Source organism: Panicum virgatum, chromosome 6K (assembly GCF_016808335.1).
Source record: "Panicum virgatum strain AP13 chromosome 6K, P.virgatum_v5, whole genome shotgun sequence".
Classification (NCBI taxonomy): Eukaryota; Viridiplantae; Streptophyta; class Magnoliopsida; order Poales; family Poaceae; genus Panicum; species Panicum virgatum.
In genome coordinates, this window is record NC_053141.1 from 23,171,424 (window position 1) to 23,190,771 (window position 19,348).

Sequence of the window (19,348 nt, forward strand, 5' to 3'; positions counted from 1 at the left end):
GTCCAGAGGGGACACATGGCATGGCATATGACGGCGGCACATGACACATGGTCAGAGTTGGACCGACGAGGACGTCGGGTCGTTTAAGGGGTGGTGTATGTTACACTTGGCCCAATTTGGATGTGGCCCATGAGTGTTAGATGCACATGTTTAGTACAACATTGCTAGTTGAGCAAGGGTAGAGCCAACTTACAAGTTTTTGTCCTTCAGCCATAGCACCTTTGGGTTAATCCTTTTACACGAAGTGAAGACGAAAGTGTAAGCAGGGTGCTATGTGTATGCGAGCCCGCCCCTCGAAAGGGCTAGGCAGTGCGGCTTTGGAGGACGGGGTGTGACAAGATCCAACAAAGGGGGCCATAGATCCGAAGAGGAGAGGGAGGTTGGGGGAGGGAGAAGAGAGAGAAGAGCGTCGTGGGGTGCCGAGCCGAGCCGACTTCGGATGAGCCACGGGTCAGCGGTGTAGGCGGTGGGGTTGCCCCCATGTCGCTTGAGAGAGCGAAGTGGAGATACTGAACACTACTATACTTAATCTTAGTCATAGATTATCTTTTTTTGAAAGAAAAAAGTCATAGATTATCTTGAATTGGATTGTCACTACGAGATCTTTTTATTCTTTTTAGTCTCTTTAGAGAATTTTTTTAACATTATAGAATTTGTTTCCCTATTTCTGAAAAAGAATTCAAGATCTTAATGCCAAAACTACTCTGCAGGATTACCTCATCACTATATTACCTCCGTGTGTATGACTGCTCATCGGGCGACATTCTATATTGCTACCATAATATGCAAATACAAAAATGTACATATCCTCTAAAGATGACTAGGCGTCCTCCCCGGGCAGCTTGATGGCTGGGCATCCTTGGCAGGCTGCCTCGTGTCCGGGCACTTCTCCATGCTCTACGCGTGTCTCCCCACGTGCCGAGCGAACGTGTCATCGCGGTGGCACTTTGCAAGTCCATGCTCTACACCTGTGTCCACAAACCGACCTCTATAAATTGCCAACAACCCTGAATCGTGTGGCTCAGCTATCGCGAATCCCGTGATTGATCGCAGATTCACAGTAACCCGAGCTAGAGGCCCAGAGCCTAGCGGTAGCTCGAGAAAGAGCAAACAGCCAGCAAACATGCAGGCCGGGAAGAGCGCGATGGAGGCGACCAAGGAGGCCGCGACGAACCTGGGCGCGTCGGCGAACGCCGGCATGCAGAAGACCCGCGCCACCGTGCAAGGCCAGGTGGAGAAGGCCACGGCGCACAACGCGTCGGACAAGGCCGCGGCGGAGGCGACCCAGCGGGAGCGTGTGCGCGACGCGGCGGAGGAGAAGCAGGCCGCCATGCGCGCGAACGCGGCCGCCAAGGAGCGTGCCGCCGGCGCGCACCCGTCGCAGGGCGCGCCGGGCATCGTGGACGACGCCCGCCAGCAGGGCCACGGGGCTGCCCCCGCGGGTGGGCACGTCGAGGCCGGCGTCGGCGAGACCAGGCCCATCGCGAGAGGCACCGGTACGACGCGGCCCAGCGCGGCGCACAACCCGCACGTCGGGAGCGACTTCTCCCAGCCGCGCGGCACCGGCGGGCAGTACCAGTGAGCTCAGGCTCAGGCGCTTAAGGCTCTGTTTGTTTCCGTTTTTCTGGACCTCGCTTTTCTGAGAATCAGGATTCTGAGATAAGCCAGCTGTCTAGAGAATCGACTGTCTGGATAAGTTGGGTGTTTGGCAATCCTGATTATTTTGAGTCGATTCTCTGAGTTGAGTGGTAAAATGTCTGAAATGCCCTCGAGGCTGATGATATCTCATTTTTTTGCTGAAGACGAGTAGAATTCAATAATTCTCATATTTTTTAGTACCTTGACTACATAATTATATTACTATTAGATTAAATAGATTAATGTCTCAAATATATCATTTTGGAATTTATGAATCGAGTTTGTCTGGAGTATCCAGAGCTATACCGGAGTATAGCTTGAGGAAGGATCGTCCAATTGCGATTCATGGCTCCACGGCCCTGCGCCGATTGCCAGGCTCCATGCCAGCTCCCGTGGCTGGGTGCGCGGGCCAAAGCGGCCTTGGCCCCGGCGCAGCAGCAGCAAGGGAGGGCGGCGGCGTGGCAGCAGGGGCGGCCGGGCGGCGCAACACCAGCAGGGGCAGCCGGGCGGCGCAGCACCAGCAGGGAGGGCGGCGGCGCGGCAGCAGGGGCGGCCGGGCGGCGCGGCAACAGCAGGGGAAGGGCAGGCGGCGCCGCGGCAGCAGGGAGGCGGGGGCACAGGAGGGGGCGGCGGGTGGCGCAGGAGCGTGGCCTTCTTTCGGAAGAGGTTGGCGGCGACACCCGCGGAGCCCAGGTTGCTGGGCGTGGGGAGCTCGTCCTGGTCCGCGAGTGCCATCTCCGTGTCCTCCTCGCCGTTCGTTCGCCCCCGCTCGCGCTTGGGAAGAGGGCCAGCGCGGTTCCTGGGCGGCAGAGGGCCGGCACGGTTCCTGGGCGGCGGCACACTGCAGGGCAGGGGTGAGGCACGCCGGAGCCCGAGCAGAGGCGGCGCAGGGAGAGGGGCGGCGGGGAAGGGGCGCAGGGGACTGGCGTCGGGAGAGAGGGCAGTTGGGGGAAAATCGTTCGATTACCAGGTACGCGAGTTCTGGGTCGCTTTGGGGAGAATCGGGTCCTCCGTTGTTCCGAGGATTCCGTGGGAAACGGCGATCGACAGAATCAAAAAATAATCAACACGTTTGGGTGGGATTTTAGCTTATTTCCATCTAGAATCGAATTATAAGCAGAAACAAACAGGGCCTAACTATGTTGTGTGTACACGTATTCATTCCGTATGCGCGTGCGTGTTCTATCATCATCATATGACATACGTGGACAGGATGTACTGTGCTCTTGTGCTACATGAATAAGTTTGTCCGTGCAAAATAATAATGGAATCATGTTGTCTCAACTCTCAATAAAGTCACTACTAGAAAACGGGGAGAGTTTTTTAGTATGGTTGGAAAAACCAACCGTACCAAAAGGGCCGTCATGCAAACTAGCGGCTCCTTTCCAACCGATATCAAAGATTTTTTTCTCAAATTTTTCAAATTCAATTTTTAATTAATTAACTTATTACTATTTATTCTTTTAAAATTGCTACGCATATTGAACACTACTATACGTTCATGTTAAAATAATGTATAAAAATAACTAAAACTCACAGACAATTATGTAATTACGTTACTTGGCTATAATGGAATTGAGGGCAATTATATAATTAAGTTATTTAACTATAATCGAATCAAAGGACATGTCATATTTTCAACTTCATTAAATTACTAACTCACTTGATAACTATATCTAAATACCATATGTACAAAGCAATACTTAACTAACGCAATTTCTAACTACATCTAAATAAAAGTTAGTAATTAATGTAATTATTATAAAATAAATTACGTGCTAACTACATCTAAAAATAGTTATCACATATGAATACCAAATCATATGCAAACTATCTCTGAAACATTAATTGCTAAGTAATGGAGAAAATTGCTAACTTTTTTGTTAAAAATTCCAAAAAAATCTCTTCCCTCCCCTCACTCGGCTGTTCATGGCAGCTGAGGGGAGGAGGATATTTATAGATACGGGCCAAAGGCACGGTTGGTGCCTGATGAGCCGGTGCTAATTCTCGTTCATTAGCACCGGTATGTGGCCTATGGCTCGCACGACTACTGGTAGCGGCTTGTGGCATGACTCGGTGCTAATGTCTGCAACATCACCAACAGATCATTCCACGACCCGGTTCCTTTGTATGTGGTGGCACCACCCAGCAACAGATACCCTCCCTCCCCCCATGGTCGAAGGTCCAGGTCAAGAGTACAGGCTGCTATTGCAGCCGGTACTGTTGCGAGACATCAAGACCGACAGCAAAAACAGCTGATATTTTTTACCTAGACCATTGGCCCATTTTCTAGTAGTGAGTGCTATATGTACTGCTAGTTATCCTAATAGAGTGCTTCACATTTTTGTAATTCCTATGTGTTTAAAGGTTAATGGCTTTCTATATCAACAGTTACTATACCTCTTCCTTATTTTACTACTATTATCCTACTGCACATGTAGGATGCAGAGGTGGTAAAGGCTGGGCTTATATTTTATATATTTTTAATTAAGAATGGATGATTGAGAATTAAGCTGAATTGTGAATGATATATATTAGCGAACTACTAAGGATGATTGAGAGTTAAGCTGAATTGTGGAAGATACTAGCTAAATGTGTTTGTCATCCCATTTCCTTGAAAAATAATACAATATTCCATACCTTATTTGAGTTCAAGTGAGAAGAGGGGGAGATAGATGAAAAAGATGAGCTAAAATGTTCTGCTCAGATCTAACATAAGGATGTGTTGTGGAGACGTGTAGCATAGAAATGCAAAGCAGGCCGACCCAAAGTAGATCACTCCTCGGGGTGGGCATTCGGTTAGACCGAACCAATCAGTTCAGTTTTTTGGTCTTCAAAAAAATTCGGTTAGATGAGAATAGGAACCGATCGGTTACTTTGAAAACTCAAGACCGAGTATTTCGGATTCGGGTATTTCGGTTCAGAAATCCAACACAAATCGATTCAACATAGGTTATAGATCGAAACAAGAGCATTAGTTTCCGAGATAAGGAGCAGGTGAACTGTGGCTCCGTTTGGCTCGCCAGAGTTCGGAGAGGAGCAGCTGTACAGCATCACAGCACCTGCCGGGGCAAGGGCGCTGCCCGCGGCAAGGGCTGGGCGGCCGACCAGCACGCGCCGTCCGCTGCCATGGCCATGAGGCCTGCCTCCGTGCACGCGCCGCTCGCGCCCCGGGACAAGCAGCCAGCCAGCACGCGCCGCCCGTGGTCGGCGAGCTCGCGACTCCTGTGCTGCTGCTGTGCATACGTTGGGCGGGCGGCCTGCACGCGCCGCCGCGCGGGGGCCAGGGAGGTTGCTGCCAGGCCGGCTCTATGATTTCGAGGGCCCTAGGGGATGCTATGGGCCCCCTTAGGCTAAATATTTTTTTTACTTGTAACATGATAAAAAAATAGTAGTACTAATGATATATATTTTATCGATAGTACAAACTAAAAGAACAGCAAAAAAGCTAGTATAGTTACCTCAAATACTTTATAAATAATAATAGCGAAAAAACTTCTATGGACATTTCTTGATGCAAAATCATTAATAATAGTATTAAGATCAATGATGCCCAAGATGGCGTTCTCAATGCTACACATAACCAAGCCATTTAACCTTCTTTGTAACATAGTTGACCTCAAATAATTTTTCAGGAGTTTCAATTTTGAGAAACTTCTTTCTGCTGAAGCTACCGTCACAGGTACAGTTAAGAGGATCCGATATGCAACAGAGACATTTAGATAACAATCTAAAGTTGTAACAAACTGAAGAATCTCTGGCGCTGACATAAAATCATCTGGCAAAGTTACTTGCAATACTTTTAATTCAGAGAAAAAATCATCTAGATCAACATTGGACGATTTATCATCAGAAAAGACTTCTGCAAAAGCGGTGCAATATTTTCGCAGATCATTATCATCCAAGGACTATTCTCTGAGTTGAATAGGAAACCAAACACCTTTTCAAATGTCTTCAGTTGTTCGAATCGACTAGTCAATGAAGCAATTGCAACATCAACGATGACAAGAAAATAATTAACTCTAAAGGATTCCATAGCAGATAGTTGAATTTCTTCATCTTGATCATTTATTTCATCAAAATGCTTCTTCCTTTTACCTTGATGTTTTCTAGGAAATTTTGGCTATATATCCATATCAGATGCAATGCCTTTTGCAGCCTCAATACTAGAGTGGAAGCCTTCATTTCTGTACTTTTGAAAATATGAGATGATCCCTTCAATTTGTTTGAGAGTAGCATCCATACAAATGATCTTAGACTGCAATTTTTTGCTCACCATATTTATAAAAAAATAAAATATCATGCCAAATAACCATACCAAGTATAAACTCAAAATTCTCAAGTGTACTGACTAAAGATTGAGCATCACTTACTGCTGCTGGGTCATCAGTACAAACCTCCTCCACTTCGAGCGCTGGCTAAGCACGGCACCTCACCTCCTTCCTAAACGTCTGCCGGTGCTCCTGGCCTCTTTCTAAAAACAATCCACCATCGTTTATGCTGAGCTGAGCATACTACTTGCAGCCTTTTTTCTCTTCACCTCTCCAGCTATATGACAGGTGGTACACGTTTGGTGGAACAAATAGTGTAGAGTGACATCCCACAGGATTATAAAGGCAGCTCGAGTGTGACATCAATTTTGTTGTGGGAGCAAAATCATCGGTGGTCTGCAGAAGTAAGGATAGCCCCAGCGTATCAATATCATTCGTGTTGCTGGGCCACATTAAAATTAAAATAAAGAAAAGAGAAAACAGATTACCTACTTCACTTGTCACCTTCGTAAGGCAAATGTGACTTAGACCCTATTTGGATCCCATTGCTAGCTAATTATTTTGTTTTAATAAAAGGATTGAACACATGATACTGTTTGCCTAGATATGAATTTGTTAGGATGAAACTCATATGTGAGGGCAATTCCAACTGAGCTCTCAAATTTGAGCCCCTATTCCTCTAAAAATGAGGATCTCTCATCCAGATTCCACCCCTAATTTCTCTTGTACTCCACCGAACTCTCGTATATCTCCCTACATCTTATCTTCCTCTTTCTTTATTGATACGCAAACGGTCATTACTACCAATAATACTTTTTAAATGGACTTATTTTTAACCATTAATTTCAATCGGCTATATTGTAACAGCTATTTTGGAATGGCTATATTCCTATGACTATTTTTCAACCGGCAGTATCTTTGATCTCTCTATATATATATACAAGTTCGTTCACCTCATTCTGCAATGTGCTATTCACTTCTTTGTTGCTTCTCCACCTGAAAATGAATAGACTCGCTCGCTTAGACTTGTCGTCCTCGACGGATGATGATGGCGATACCGAACTCATCCTTGGTGCACTACATCATGCTCATACTCGATATCGGGCTATGCAAACTCCATAATTCCGGGGGGCTCTGTACCCGGCCGCCAATATATTCATCCCAACAGAGAAGTTGGGCACTGGAGAAGATTGTAAAATGACTATTTTTCAGAAGCTCCAACATATGACGCGGATACCTTTCAGCGCGGATGTGGTGAAATTGACCTTTTTTCCTCGCCATCTTCATCCATCAGTATGAAGCTCCTACATATTTCTTATTCTTCTTTCTTTGACTCAGGTTTAGAATGGCTTGTCCTCTATTTCTTCGCATCACCCATGCTGTAGAGGCACATGATAATTACTTTGTGAAAAAATGAGACATGTGGAAGACGTGGGTTATCATGTCTGCAGAAAATTTGTGCACCATATATGATGATAAGTTATGGAATACCAGCATATCTTATGGACTAGTATTTTCATATTGGTGAAGTATTGTCATAAAGAGTCTTATTAGACGGCTAGTTGCAGCTATTATTGAAGCTTTTGGGGATGAGTACTTGAGATCTCCAAACGAGCAAGACATGGCTAGATTGATTGCAAGTGCAGAGCGTAGGGGTTTTCTTGGAATGCTTGGGTGCCAAGATTGTATGCATTGGCAGTGGAGGAACTGCCCTACAGCTTGGAAAGGTCAATATACGGGGCATGTGTATAAGCCAAAAATTATTCTTGAAGTTGATTTTATAGATCTTTGGATTTGGCATGCTTTCTTTGGATTACTGGGCTATCACAATGATATCTCAATTGGTCACATCTGTTTGCAAGGCTCGCGAATGGGTAAGCTCCAAAAGTTGATTTTACCATCAACAACCACAATTACAACATGGGCTATTACCTTATAGATGGCATCTATCCTCAATAGGCAACATCTGTGAAGACCATACAATCTTCTCTAGGCAATAAGTGGAAAATACTTTGCCAAGGCTCAAGAAGCAGTTAGAAAGGATGTTGAACGACCTTTTGGAGTTTTACAATTTCGTTTTGTCATTGTTCGTGGACCAGCTCGTTTCTGGGATAAGGAGACACTCAAACAAATCATGATAGCTTGCGTCATAATGCCTAATATGATAATTGAAGAAGCGAAATGAAGACCATGATGTTGACATCCAATACGAGGGGAATGGCCAACTTGTTAGAACTACTGTAACACCCGGTTTATAAAAGGACATAAACCGAGCAATCATATACATGCCAGGATCAAGTCACACGTATATACAACAGAATGAACAGTATATCACAGCACATATCACGTAAAGAGATATAATAAAGCGAGTACGAATGTTATTTATTACATAAATGACAAATGTCTGATACAAATATGCGGAAGCATAGAACAAGTACGAAACTCTCTCTGAAGCTGGGCACCACAGGGACGTCGACTGGGAAACGACCGCCTAGAAGTCCTCGTACTCCTGGTAGCTCCGAGTGAACTCCTCCGCGTCACCGGGAACTGAGCAGCAGTAGGGTGTCCCCAAAGAGAACAAGAGGAAAAGAGTAGAGTAGGCAAGAGTGAGTACACAACTTGTACTCAACAATTATAACACAAACTATGAGGCTCTAAGATTGGATGACTCAACTGCATTAGCTTTTAATCTTAGTAAAATTTTATTAAAGCTAATTACTACAAGTGGATGAATTACCATAAACCCAGTTACATAGAAATTAATCAAAATTAATTATGAACTACTGAGAACCAAACCAAACCACCCGGGGAACCCCCCTAATCAAAGGAAGATAACCCCACTAATCAAAAGGAGGATCTAGACCGCTCATAACTGTGAGCACGGCTAGTATACCAGTTTTACACTCTGCATAGGTTGCACATCTTTACTCACAAGTTGTGAGCTACGCTAGTTGTTCATCACACTTCCGTAGGTGAGATGACTAGCAAACTCACTACGAGGCCGTTACAAAGAATCTCGTTGGTAAGGCGTAACCGCGAAGAGTTGGATCAGCGACGATGGGCCCACCTCACGGGGATACAAGCACGTAGCACAGACCAAGCCGGAGGAGCAGGGACCATTGAAGCTTACCACCCTTGCCCCGCAGGTAAGTTACTCCAAACCAAAAAGACCTAATTAGTAAGCCAAGACCGTCCCATTCCAGTCTTGTGGTAGCGCTGTTATCCCAGGTTGTCGCTCTATGAACCGGTCCTTAGGGAGAGTGGCCAACCAAGCACTAAGCACCGTGCTGACTCCCTAAACCATGTTTCTAGAAAAAAAACCAATTTTAACGAGACGTGAGCCACTCAAGCACAGAACACAGAGGGTCACTCTCAGAATTAAGTTGCATATACCATTAATCAAATTAATTAAAAAGGACCAAGTGTGTTATATCGTAGCACCTAGCACAACTAACCAAAATGCAACCCCAAGGATTTATATAAAGGGTATAAAGTGGCTAGGAAAGTCCTTATAGGCATACAGTATTAAAATGCAGTATGAAATTGTATTTAAAAGTGATAGGCGGTTCATGTTATACTTGCCTTCCTCAAAGTGCTCCTGCTGCTCAAAGTGTCCCGCGGAAGGTGGCTCCTGGTACTCCTCCGAAGGATCTACGTCTACTCACGATCGCAACGCCAAAACAAGGTCCAACACATACACATACATGCAAACAAAGGCAAATGCTAAGAAACAGTACAACAATACATAAAAACAGCAAACAAAACTAAGATAAGACTATTCTACGCGTTACAACGATCGCGTGGACATAAAGAACACCTAAAACGGAGCTAGAACACGAAAACTAGGCTTAAAATAAGGTTTAAGGACCAAACTGCGAGAAAACTAAGGTTCTAGGGGCTTCTGCGCAAAAACCAAGGACCTAAACATAATTAACGCATAGACCATGGGGCTAACGCGCAAAACTACGCTGGCTGGACTATGGGTTCATTTCTAAAAAGTCCAGGGACTCTTTAGCAAAAAGACCAGAGCGAAGCGGTATCCTCTATTTTGGGCCATCGGATCCAGATCTGGCGGCTTAGATCCAAACGGGGCACGATCTAATCTGGGTCGCTTATGCTGGATCGGACGGACAGGAGAGGTTGGGCACGCGAGCGGCGGCGGAAGGTCGCCGGTGACGCGTTCCCGCGGCGGGGGCTCGCCGGAGAGACGCGTACACGCGTTCTCGGCCATGGTTTGGGCTCGGGTTTGGTCCTGGAGCACAAGCGCGGCATGGGTAAACCACAGGTGGGCTCGGACAGGCGGTGCGGGGCTGGGAAAAGGCTTCTCGACAGTGAGGGCGGTTCTGCGGCCATGAACCTCGTCGGAGCGCGCGTTCGGGCCGAGCCAAAGCTCAAATCCGAGTGCGAACTGGTGTGTGTGCGTGCGCGGTGCAGGGGCATGCCTATTCTAGGCTCGCGCGGCCCAGGGTGCTCTGCAGAGCACCCGCCACGGCGGGGCTGCGCCTGCGCGGCGGCAGAACGCCGGTGAGCAAGCATTCCGGCCACTGGATCGGTCTACTGGCCCTAGGATCTAGTGCAACAGGTAGAGGGGGTGCTACGGGTGCTCACTGAGGGCTCATGTCGGGCAGGAAAACAGCGCAAGGTGGTCGGCGGCGTGGACCAACGGCGGTAGGCGGAGCTGCTCGCGCGGATAGGTCGACGCAGGGGCTCCCCGGGCAGCTGGGCCCCACGGATTGACTCGCTGAAGTCCTGCGATGGAGCCACGGGGGTCAGGATGGCCGCAGGGTCGACGGCGGCGAGCAATTGCTCAAGAAATAGTTTACCTGCGGTGGCGGATTCCGGCGCAATTCCAGCGCGTGCAGGAGCTAAGGTCGGGCAAGGCCGGCTTGGGGAGGTTCCAGGCGTTGAGGCGGTGCTCTTGGGGTGAGTTGCGGTGGCTGGGAGGCGCTGGCGCGGCGAGTGCATGGCGGCGCAGGGGTTCTGCACGGCGGAGCTGAGCGGGGCGCGGGATCTTGGGCTCGGGGCGGTGTTGAACAGGAAGGTGGAGTGCAGGGGGCCGCGGGGGCATTAAAAGGAGGGATGCCGGGGATTTTGGGCGTGCGTGCCCCAAAAGGAAGACCGGCGAGGATCGCGGCCGGGATCGATGCCGCGCGGGGAAAGCGGATTGAGCCGCTGCTCTGCGTGATCCCGGACTCGGTGCCACTTCTAGAAGGTCGAGGAGTGCGTGGCGGGCTGACCGGTGGGCCTACGGAGCCGGGGCAGGTCCACGGAGCAGACCGGGGTCGTGGCGCTGCGGAGCGGAGCAGAGGTCGGTCGGCGCGGGGAAAACGGGAGGAAGGTGATGACAGGCGGGCCCGGGCTGGCAGCGAGAGCGACGGGGCGTGGGCGAGCGGGCGACGCGCGAGCGGCGTGCAGGTGGAGGCTGACAGGTGTGGCCCTCTTGTCAGCGGGGGCGCGCGCGCGAGCGGGCGAGCAGAAGAGAGCGGCAGCGGCTAGGCTGCTGGCGCTGGACTGGGCTGGGGCGAGCGGTGCTGGGCCGGCGGACTGGGCCGAGTGCTGGGAAAAGGAGGGGAGTGGGTTGGTCTGGTTTTCGGGGTTGGGCTGGATTTGGTTTTTCCTATTTCTCTGGTTTTCCTTTCCTTTCTTTTTCAAACTCACTCAAACTAATTTGAATTCAAATCAAGTTTGAATTCAAAACCCTATGCACTCAAACAAATAAAACTTATGCACCAGCATGAATGCACAAACAAGTTTAAACTTAGAAAAATTTTAATTACTTCTGAAAGGAAAATAAATTAAATGCAAGCCTAAGTATATAAAACCTTAGAAAATTAAAAAAAGGCAATTAAATTTATTATTAAATACTGAAATTTAAATTAGGGTGTTACAACTACGCACCCGAATAACGCAACTGTATGTGTGAGTTCCATGATTCCATTTAGGGTTATCGTGATATCAGAAATAGGGAAACAGACCACCAACTTCAGGAAGATCTAATCGAGCACCTCTGGCAATGTCATGCGGATTTGTATTGATCATGTACTTTGTATTTCTAATTACTATACGTTCTAGTTAATGTAATATGTATTTCTAGTTCCTAGTGAATGAAATATTTATTTCTACCCCTGCAATTCATGTGTAGCCTATGTATTTAACCAAAAGTAGCACAAATAGTCCACATACAAACCACAATTACTTGACGGACCACAAATTATTTATACATAACAAGTAAATAATACAAATTGTTCATACATAATAGACAAGACACATAGTCCCAAATTTTGCCACTACCCAAACGTCGAGCAATGATCTCTTTTTGCAGCCCGGTGTAGAATATTTGTTGCAGCTCATTATTGTACTTAGATCCATGTTCATTATTTTCTCATCATCCATTCTTTGTTTCAACAGCAATTCTTGTTCTTGTAGATCAAGGCCTCTATTATCTACTTGTACCTTTATATCAAGTTTCCTAGCCTGTACTTCTTGCTTCATTTCAATCCTTCTAGTTTCTATAGCAAGTCTCTCATCATTGCACTCTTTTTTTCCAAAGCTCTTTTAACTCATCAGCCTTTTCTCTCTTAGACTAACTATATTCTACCATTTCTAGGTAAAGAGTTTCACCATGAGCCATAGCCTACATGATTTTTACCTCGCCTTTCTTTCTCCTTCGTATGACCCTCTGGCCTACCTTTCCTTGGAGATGTATGGCTTGGACCATACTCTACATCAACATGCTGACTTTCATTTGTTCTAGTAGTAGATGACCTTAGACTTGTTGTAGTAGATGTCTTCTGTTTTTTACTGTTGCTGTGAACAGGGAGGTCCTTCCACTCCTGGGCATGCTGCAACAGGTTCCAACAATGCAGTAAGCCAAATGACCTATTATCTAGGTCTGCATCCTTGTACAGCACACATGCTTATTGAATCTACACAAATGGCAATGTGTTAGTAACCATAAACATACATGCCTATACATTTCAAAACCAGTCAAAGGAAAAACTTTATACCACTTTGATTTGAATGGAGTACTTGACAGTATCATGAACAAAATTTGCTAACACACCCTTGAATGACACCCCAACGGTGTGAGAGAGAACTGATATTACAATAAGATTCCAAGGTCTTGTACTCGTGGTAGTACTTATGAATTCGCTGTCAATAAGTATTGTGATTTTGATCAGATTGAACAGGATCCATGCTTACTTCTAGCCATGCCAATGCCAACAAAATATTCTCCTCATTGAAATTCCTTGTTCTATTCTTGTTCTTGTTTCCTATCTTCAAGGAGGGAGAAACCTCTATATATGCTTGTTCGTCTGAGAGTGCTCCATGATTGATATCATCAGCATCAAGCTCACTACTTCCAACATTGTTCTCTACCATGTCCAAAAATCTTTGCATGTCCACCTTCAACAGTTGACATAAACAAAAAATTAAAGAATAGCAAATAGCGTGGGGGATAGGTAGACAAGCACCTGGCATTAAAAATAGGCATGTGCAAAGCGAGGCAGGGCATCTACGACCCCCTCTAGAGTGTAGGGCGCTGCAAACCCACTATGGCGCGGCCTTGGGAGGGTCGCCACCGGACACCTTGGGTGCGGTCGCGAGACGGGGCGACACCGGCCATCTCGGGCATGGCCACGAGGTGGGCCACCACCTGACTCGGTGCGAGGCGCAGCCAGCTCCCTCAGACGCGGCCCCCAGGGGAGGCCCCGCCGGCCTCCTCGGGAGTGGACACGGGGTGGGGCGCCGCCAGCCTCCTCGGGCGCGGATGCAGGGCAAGGCACCACTGGCCCCCTCAGGCCTAGATGTGGGGCGGGGCAACGCTGGCCCTCTCAGGCGCGGACGCGGGGCGGGGCACCGCCGACGCCCATGGGCCTGGCCATGAGGACGGGCTACTGCCAGATCTACAGGTACCAGTTTCCCTCCCTCCCCTAGACTACATGGCTGCCGGAGATGAGAAATCGGCATACCTACCGCAAGAAAAACTTCGTTGATGGCATGGGGAAAGCTCCGTGGAGGCGTGGAGGGGCCAGTCGTTGGTGCCGTCGCTAGATGAGGGCTTGGTGGAGGAGCTCCTACGAGTGAGAGTCCGAGGGGGCGAAATGAGGGCGCCTCATCCGTCGGGGGTCAGATGAGAGACCGGTTGGAGGGTGTGTTTTACATTTCAACCCTCAAAGATGAGGTAGGGGTTGAGGTCTCGGTTGGAGTTTCCCTGAACTGCTTATTATTCTAATATGTGCAGCGTTTATTATGGAAAATCCAATCGCGCCATCGCGCGCTAGTTATATTGCCAACAATTGATCCTGGGAGAGAACTTAATCAATTTGAATCTGCGTGACAGCCACGGCCCACGATGGCCTCCATTCCGCTCTCCAGCCACTCTCGTGATACCCCCGAAGTATGCCGTTGTTCTCTCTTTTTATTTTTTACTTTTCACATTACATTGTGCAAGTGCTACTATTTCTTTTCCTTTCTAGTTTTTTTCCTTTTTACATTCTATTATGTATTGAAGTTCTCTTGAAAATTATTTTATAAAAAATATACTATGAATTTGTACTAAAAATTGTATGATAAACTTGTGCGTAAAAGATTGTACGAGGAATCTTCCCAATAAAGATAATAACGTCACACAAGTTGTGCTAAAAAGTTGTCCTCCATAATTATTTTAGAAAAAATTATGCACTAAAATTATATATATCGTAAAAGTTATGCTAAAAATATTTTTCAAAAAGTTGTTAAGAAAAAATTATACGTAAAAGTTATACGCATCATAAAAGTTATGATGCAAATTTATCTCTCAGAAGATCTATGTAAAAAGTTATACATAAAATTTATACTTAGAAGTTATAAGTTTCCAAAAAAGAAAATTATGAAGACATGCAGACCCGCTGTCGGAAAGCATTTGCCAGAAACCCTTCTAGCGCGCGCTCTGATTAGCAAATCCCGTTTATTATTGTCGGACCTGCATCTTTTTGATGTATTCTGTCCATATTACTGTTTAGCTTTGGTGATGGTTTTGTTGGTAATAATTAATCCTGTTCTTTCCCTTACTTTTGATTATAACACCACAGACTTCTTTTTTAACGATCGATTGACAATTGTGTATAAAATCTCTCTTCGGATAAAATCAATATATAGAAATTGTGTTGACAGGTACCACACTCTATCTGTACCCTTCGCGACTCCACTTTCACCTTCTCTTTTCTAACTTTCTTGTATTCTAAATTTTATATTCAACTTTTTTATTCATTTAATTTTCTTTTGTCTTGAAATTTTGTATCAAAACACTAATCTCCAATTTCTCTATGTCAGAATCTTTTGCATAAACTTTTTTGGGAACTAAAATTTTATTTTACAAAAAAAAATTACGACAACATTTCTTTCCAAAATTTATCAATCTCAAAACATTTATCTCAAATTTCTTTTTCCTTTCCCAATTTTATTTTTTCTTCCTTGCCTAATTCCAGTGATGACTAAGTTTGTTCCTGAAATTTGTCTCCCAAACCAGGTATTAAGTTTTCTTCCAAAATTTTTGCTTCTAATTTTTTTTTCTCCAAAAGTTATTTTTAAAATATTTATCTTCCAAGTTTGATCTTAAGTTTTTGCTTCTGAATATTTATTTCCAAATTCTTTTCTCCCAAAAATTTTTCTTAAGTTCTGTTTCTCAATTTTTTCTAGATTTTTTTTTGAAGTTTCACCAAAAGGTTGTTTCAAAAAATTTCTTAATTTTTTTCGTGATTTTTGTTTCTTACCTTTTATATAATTTTTCTCTTTTATACAGTTTTTATCTTTGTTATTTTGACCAAACTTTGTGTATATAAATATTGAATATAATTTTTGGGTATATAATTTCTTGTCAGAAGAGATAGAGAAAAGGGATACATGGAAAATAATTAGAGTGTTGGAAAAAAAAACTCAAATGCACTTGGCGAGCCCGTGTGGCTGGTAATTAGCTGCTGGCAGCTTGGCCTTTCTAGCGATAAGCTAATTTACTCCGCGGGTATCCGTGAAGGGGAACTTGCACACGGACGGTAATTACTATATGGTCAGAAATTGGCCGTGCCGAGCGCTCCGTACGAGTCGTCCGTAAATTAGATTGCCCATGCAGAACTGTCCAAATGGGCTACTGGCAAGCAAGGCGGCGGCCAAGGCATGCAAGTCAGTGGACTGATGGGTTCAGAACTTCAGATAACGGTTTGATTCCGTTAAAGCAGGTTGGTTTGGAGTCAAGATGCTGATGGATAGGATCGAATTGATTGTTCTTTGCCAGAAAAAAAGATAGGGTTGGTTTTTGGAGGCTGGAGGGGTGGTACGGCTTGGATTGGGATGGTGCTCTTAAATACAAAAGTTGATCTCAAACACAGTCATTTAGACATTTACTCGTGTACTACCCCAAGGATCTCAACGATGACACGCTCCACGGCCGCTTGATCTGAGACAACCCCGGCATGAGACGTGCCGGCTAACTTGATGGACCTGTAGTACTCCTGTCTCGGATCATCGCCGATCACCGTGTCAAGGACCAGCGTGCTCTCCAGGAGTATAAGATCATCGCCGTCGCCGTACACCACTTCCGGGGCCTTGCTAAAGTTGCCGTCCCAGTAAACCAGCTCCTTCATCGTGGGCACGCCGACGCCACTGATGCAGGTCGTCGGCACCACCGGCGCCCGGAAGTTCAGCTGCACCGGCAGCGCCCGCGTCTTGTACAGCGTCACGGCGAGCCGGGGCAACCCGATCGCCGTCAGGGACTCCGGGATGTCCTGCGCGGTGTAGTTCCTGGCCCGCGTGACGACCAGCGGCGCGTCGGGGCCGAACACCTTCGGCGACGGCAGCGCGGTGAACGCGCTGCCGGAACTCAGCGCGGCGCTCGGGTTGGCGGCGAGCAGCTGCATCGACACCAGGAACCCGCCGGGGCCGGTGGAGGCCATGACGTAGTGCCTGACGTACCTCCTGCGCCACGGCAGGGGGCTCCGGTTGAGGAACTCGAGCGCGAAGTAGCCACCCTGGCTGTGCGACATGACGACGACCGGCTTGCCCCCGTTCTTCCTGCTCGCGTGCTCCACGAGCGCCCTGAGCCGCCGGCTGAACTGCGAGAACGCCCGGCACGGCTGCCCCGGCGCGGCGGGAGCTTGCCGGAAGTCGAACGGCGCGCCGAAGAGGGTCTCGCCGTCGCGGTACCCGGCCTTCTCCAGCGCCTCAACGAGCCTTCCCATGCAGAGATCCCTGGCCATAGAAGAAAGCAGAGCAGGTATAAGTTGCTCCACCATGCGAGGGCGTGTAGGATGAGACGGTGGGCTTACTTATTGGCCGGAGTGTCGGCGAGGAAGCCGCGGGTGGAGCCGAAGCCGAGGACGCGGGTCTCCACGCCCGGCACGTTGCGGAAGTCGCGCGCGACGGGGTCGTAGACGAGGCGGAGCTGGTCGGAGAGGCACGGCGCGAGTTTGGGGTCCTGCATCGCCGTCGAGTTCTTCCACAGCCGGAACCACCAGCCGTTGCCCTTGCCCGCGCCGCATTGCGGCGCCGGCGGCTGGTAGGCGTCGGTGAGGCGGGCCTCGAGCTGGCTGCACGTGCTGCCCGGCAGCAGCACGACCGGGTGGCGGCCAGCAGGGTCGTCTCCAGTAACATCATGCTGGTGGTCGAAGAGGACGAAGCAGGGGAGGAAGAGGAGTAGTGGTAGCAGCCGGTAGAGTTGTGTGGCCATGGCAATGTGCAGCGGTGCCGGGCAAAGAGCAAAAGGTGTACTGGTAGGTAGGTGGTTGCTATGCTGCTAGCTGTAGGGACACTGAATGGTTGGAGAATTGACACGTGATGCTGCACATGGACATACTACTATTGCAAACAGATAACTCTATTGTTCGGATGGACATGAATACGGTCTTCTGGTAACCTGTCGATTTGTTTGTCAAGTTGAGACTAGAAAGCTTCAAATAGAACCACTGTTGGCACCGTTGCGATTTCATCTCTCTACCTGACACTCTGAGCCGCTCTTCTCTGCACCGAGCCACTTTTCTCTCTAACCTCCGGGCACCCCTCATTAGGGATGAAAACGGATCGGATATCACTGATATCGTATTTATTTTTATATTTAATTTTTGTCGGATAAAATTGTAATGGATATCGACATTATAAAAATATAACTTTTGAGCATTCGGATACGAATCGGTTACGGATATTGGATACTCGGAATCGGATACGGACGGATAAAAACCCTTACAAACCGGATCGAATTCGAATACAGTCGGGAAATATCCATACCATTTATATTATTTTTTTATATAGGCGAGGGAGTGATGGATGACCGGACGAGAGGGGTGGGCAGAGGCGGGGGAAGGTTCAATGATGAACAGTGCATAGGAGAAGAGGAAATGAGCAGGAGCACTATGCAGGGAAGAGAAAGAATATGCGGTAGGAGAGAGAATGGGATGAATCTCTTCTCTTGCAACTAATAAATCCAAGAGGGCGACCGTACTTAGCTCGGCTTCGTCATTCCGCATGGGCCATGGTCCCGCTGCTCACTCCCTCTTTCCCGCCCAATCTTCCGTCCCGCCGCTCGCTCCCTCTTCCCCGTCCGATCCCCGGGGATCCCGCACCTCGCTCAATCTGCGCACTCCCAGGCTCCCGCTCCCACGATCCCGCGATCCACACACAATCCCCGTCCACCTCGCGTTGGCGCGGCTTCAGAACGATGCTGCCGTCTGCGCGGTCACCGACTCCGTGACATCGTCCTCTCCACGTCCACCTCGCGCCACCGCCACCTTGGACCACGCCGCACGGACTGCCGCTGCCGAACAGAGCACCGTGCGACTACCGAACAGACCTCCACTGCCGGAGTTCCACCCTTCGATTCGTAACGACGATTGTCCGTGTCACGGACGGCCTACCTGGGCTCGGCCCATTATCTACCTATGTTATTTTACATTACTTCTGGGCTGTAAGCCGGCCTGCGAGCCGCGGGTCATGTAACGGGCTTGGCCCACTAAGACTATATACTCGCTGTGTGGGAGGATGGGCGGAAGCGAGAATGAACCCTAAACCTATCCTGTTCCTCTCTCCCGTTCGTCTCTGGGAGCGGCGCCGCCGTGACCCTTGCCGCGCGTGCCACCAGTAGCCCTCCACCGATTCCGTATTGTGACAACTTGGTACCAGAGCCACCCTCTTGTTCCGTTGAGTTAGCTCGCCACCGGCGACAGGGCTTCACTCCGAAGGGAATCTGGCAACCTCAGAGTCCGCCTCCGCCACTGACGCCGCAACATCCTGACCACCGCCGCCGCTCTCCTCTGCATCGGCTAGCCCACCACAACCTCCACCTCCACCAAAAACCAAACAGAAACCACCCACCTCACATCTTGGATGGGATCCGCTGAGCAGAAATTGGATGATCTCACTACCAAGGTCGATGTTCTGGCCGACAAATTCGAGCGGATGATGACACTGAT

The 19,348-nt window shown here is 47.9% G+C and overlaps 2 protein-coding genes across 2 annotated transcripts; one reads left to right on the forward strand and one right to left on the reverse strand.

The window, feature by feature from the left end:
* Positions 1–1,047: 1,047 nt before the first annotated feature.
* Positions 1,048–1,822, forward strand: LOC120639136 (11 kDa late embryogenesis abundant protein-like). Its single transcript, XM_039915164.1, has one exon. It carries the CDS (start codon positions 1,124–1,126, stop codon positions 1,580–1,582), a length of 459 nt encoding a protein of 152 aa, XP_039771098.1. The 5' UTR covers positions 1,048–1,123; the 3' UTR covers positions 1,583–1,822.
* A 14,290-nt stretch (positions 1,823–16,112) lies between these two features.
* Positions 16,113–17,662, reverse strand: LOC120712062 (lecithin-cholesterol acyltransferase-like 1). The gene is made up of 2 exons (XM_039997765.1): positions 17,213–17,662; positions 16,113–17,135 (listed from the first exon to the last, which is right to left on the reverse strand). The coding sequence occupies exons 1-2, from the start codon at positions 17,611–17,613 to the stop codon at positions 16,289–16,291; spliced, it is 1,248 nt and encodes a 415-aa protein (XP_039853699.1). The 5' UTR covers positions 17,614–17,662; the 3' UTR covers positions 16,113–16,288.
* Between the last annotated feature and the right edge of the window lie 1,686 nt (positions 17,663–19,348).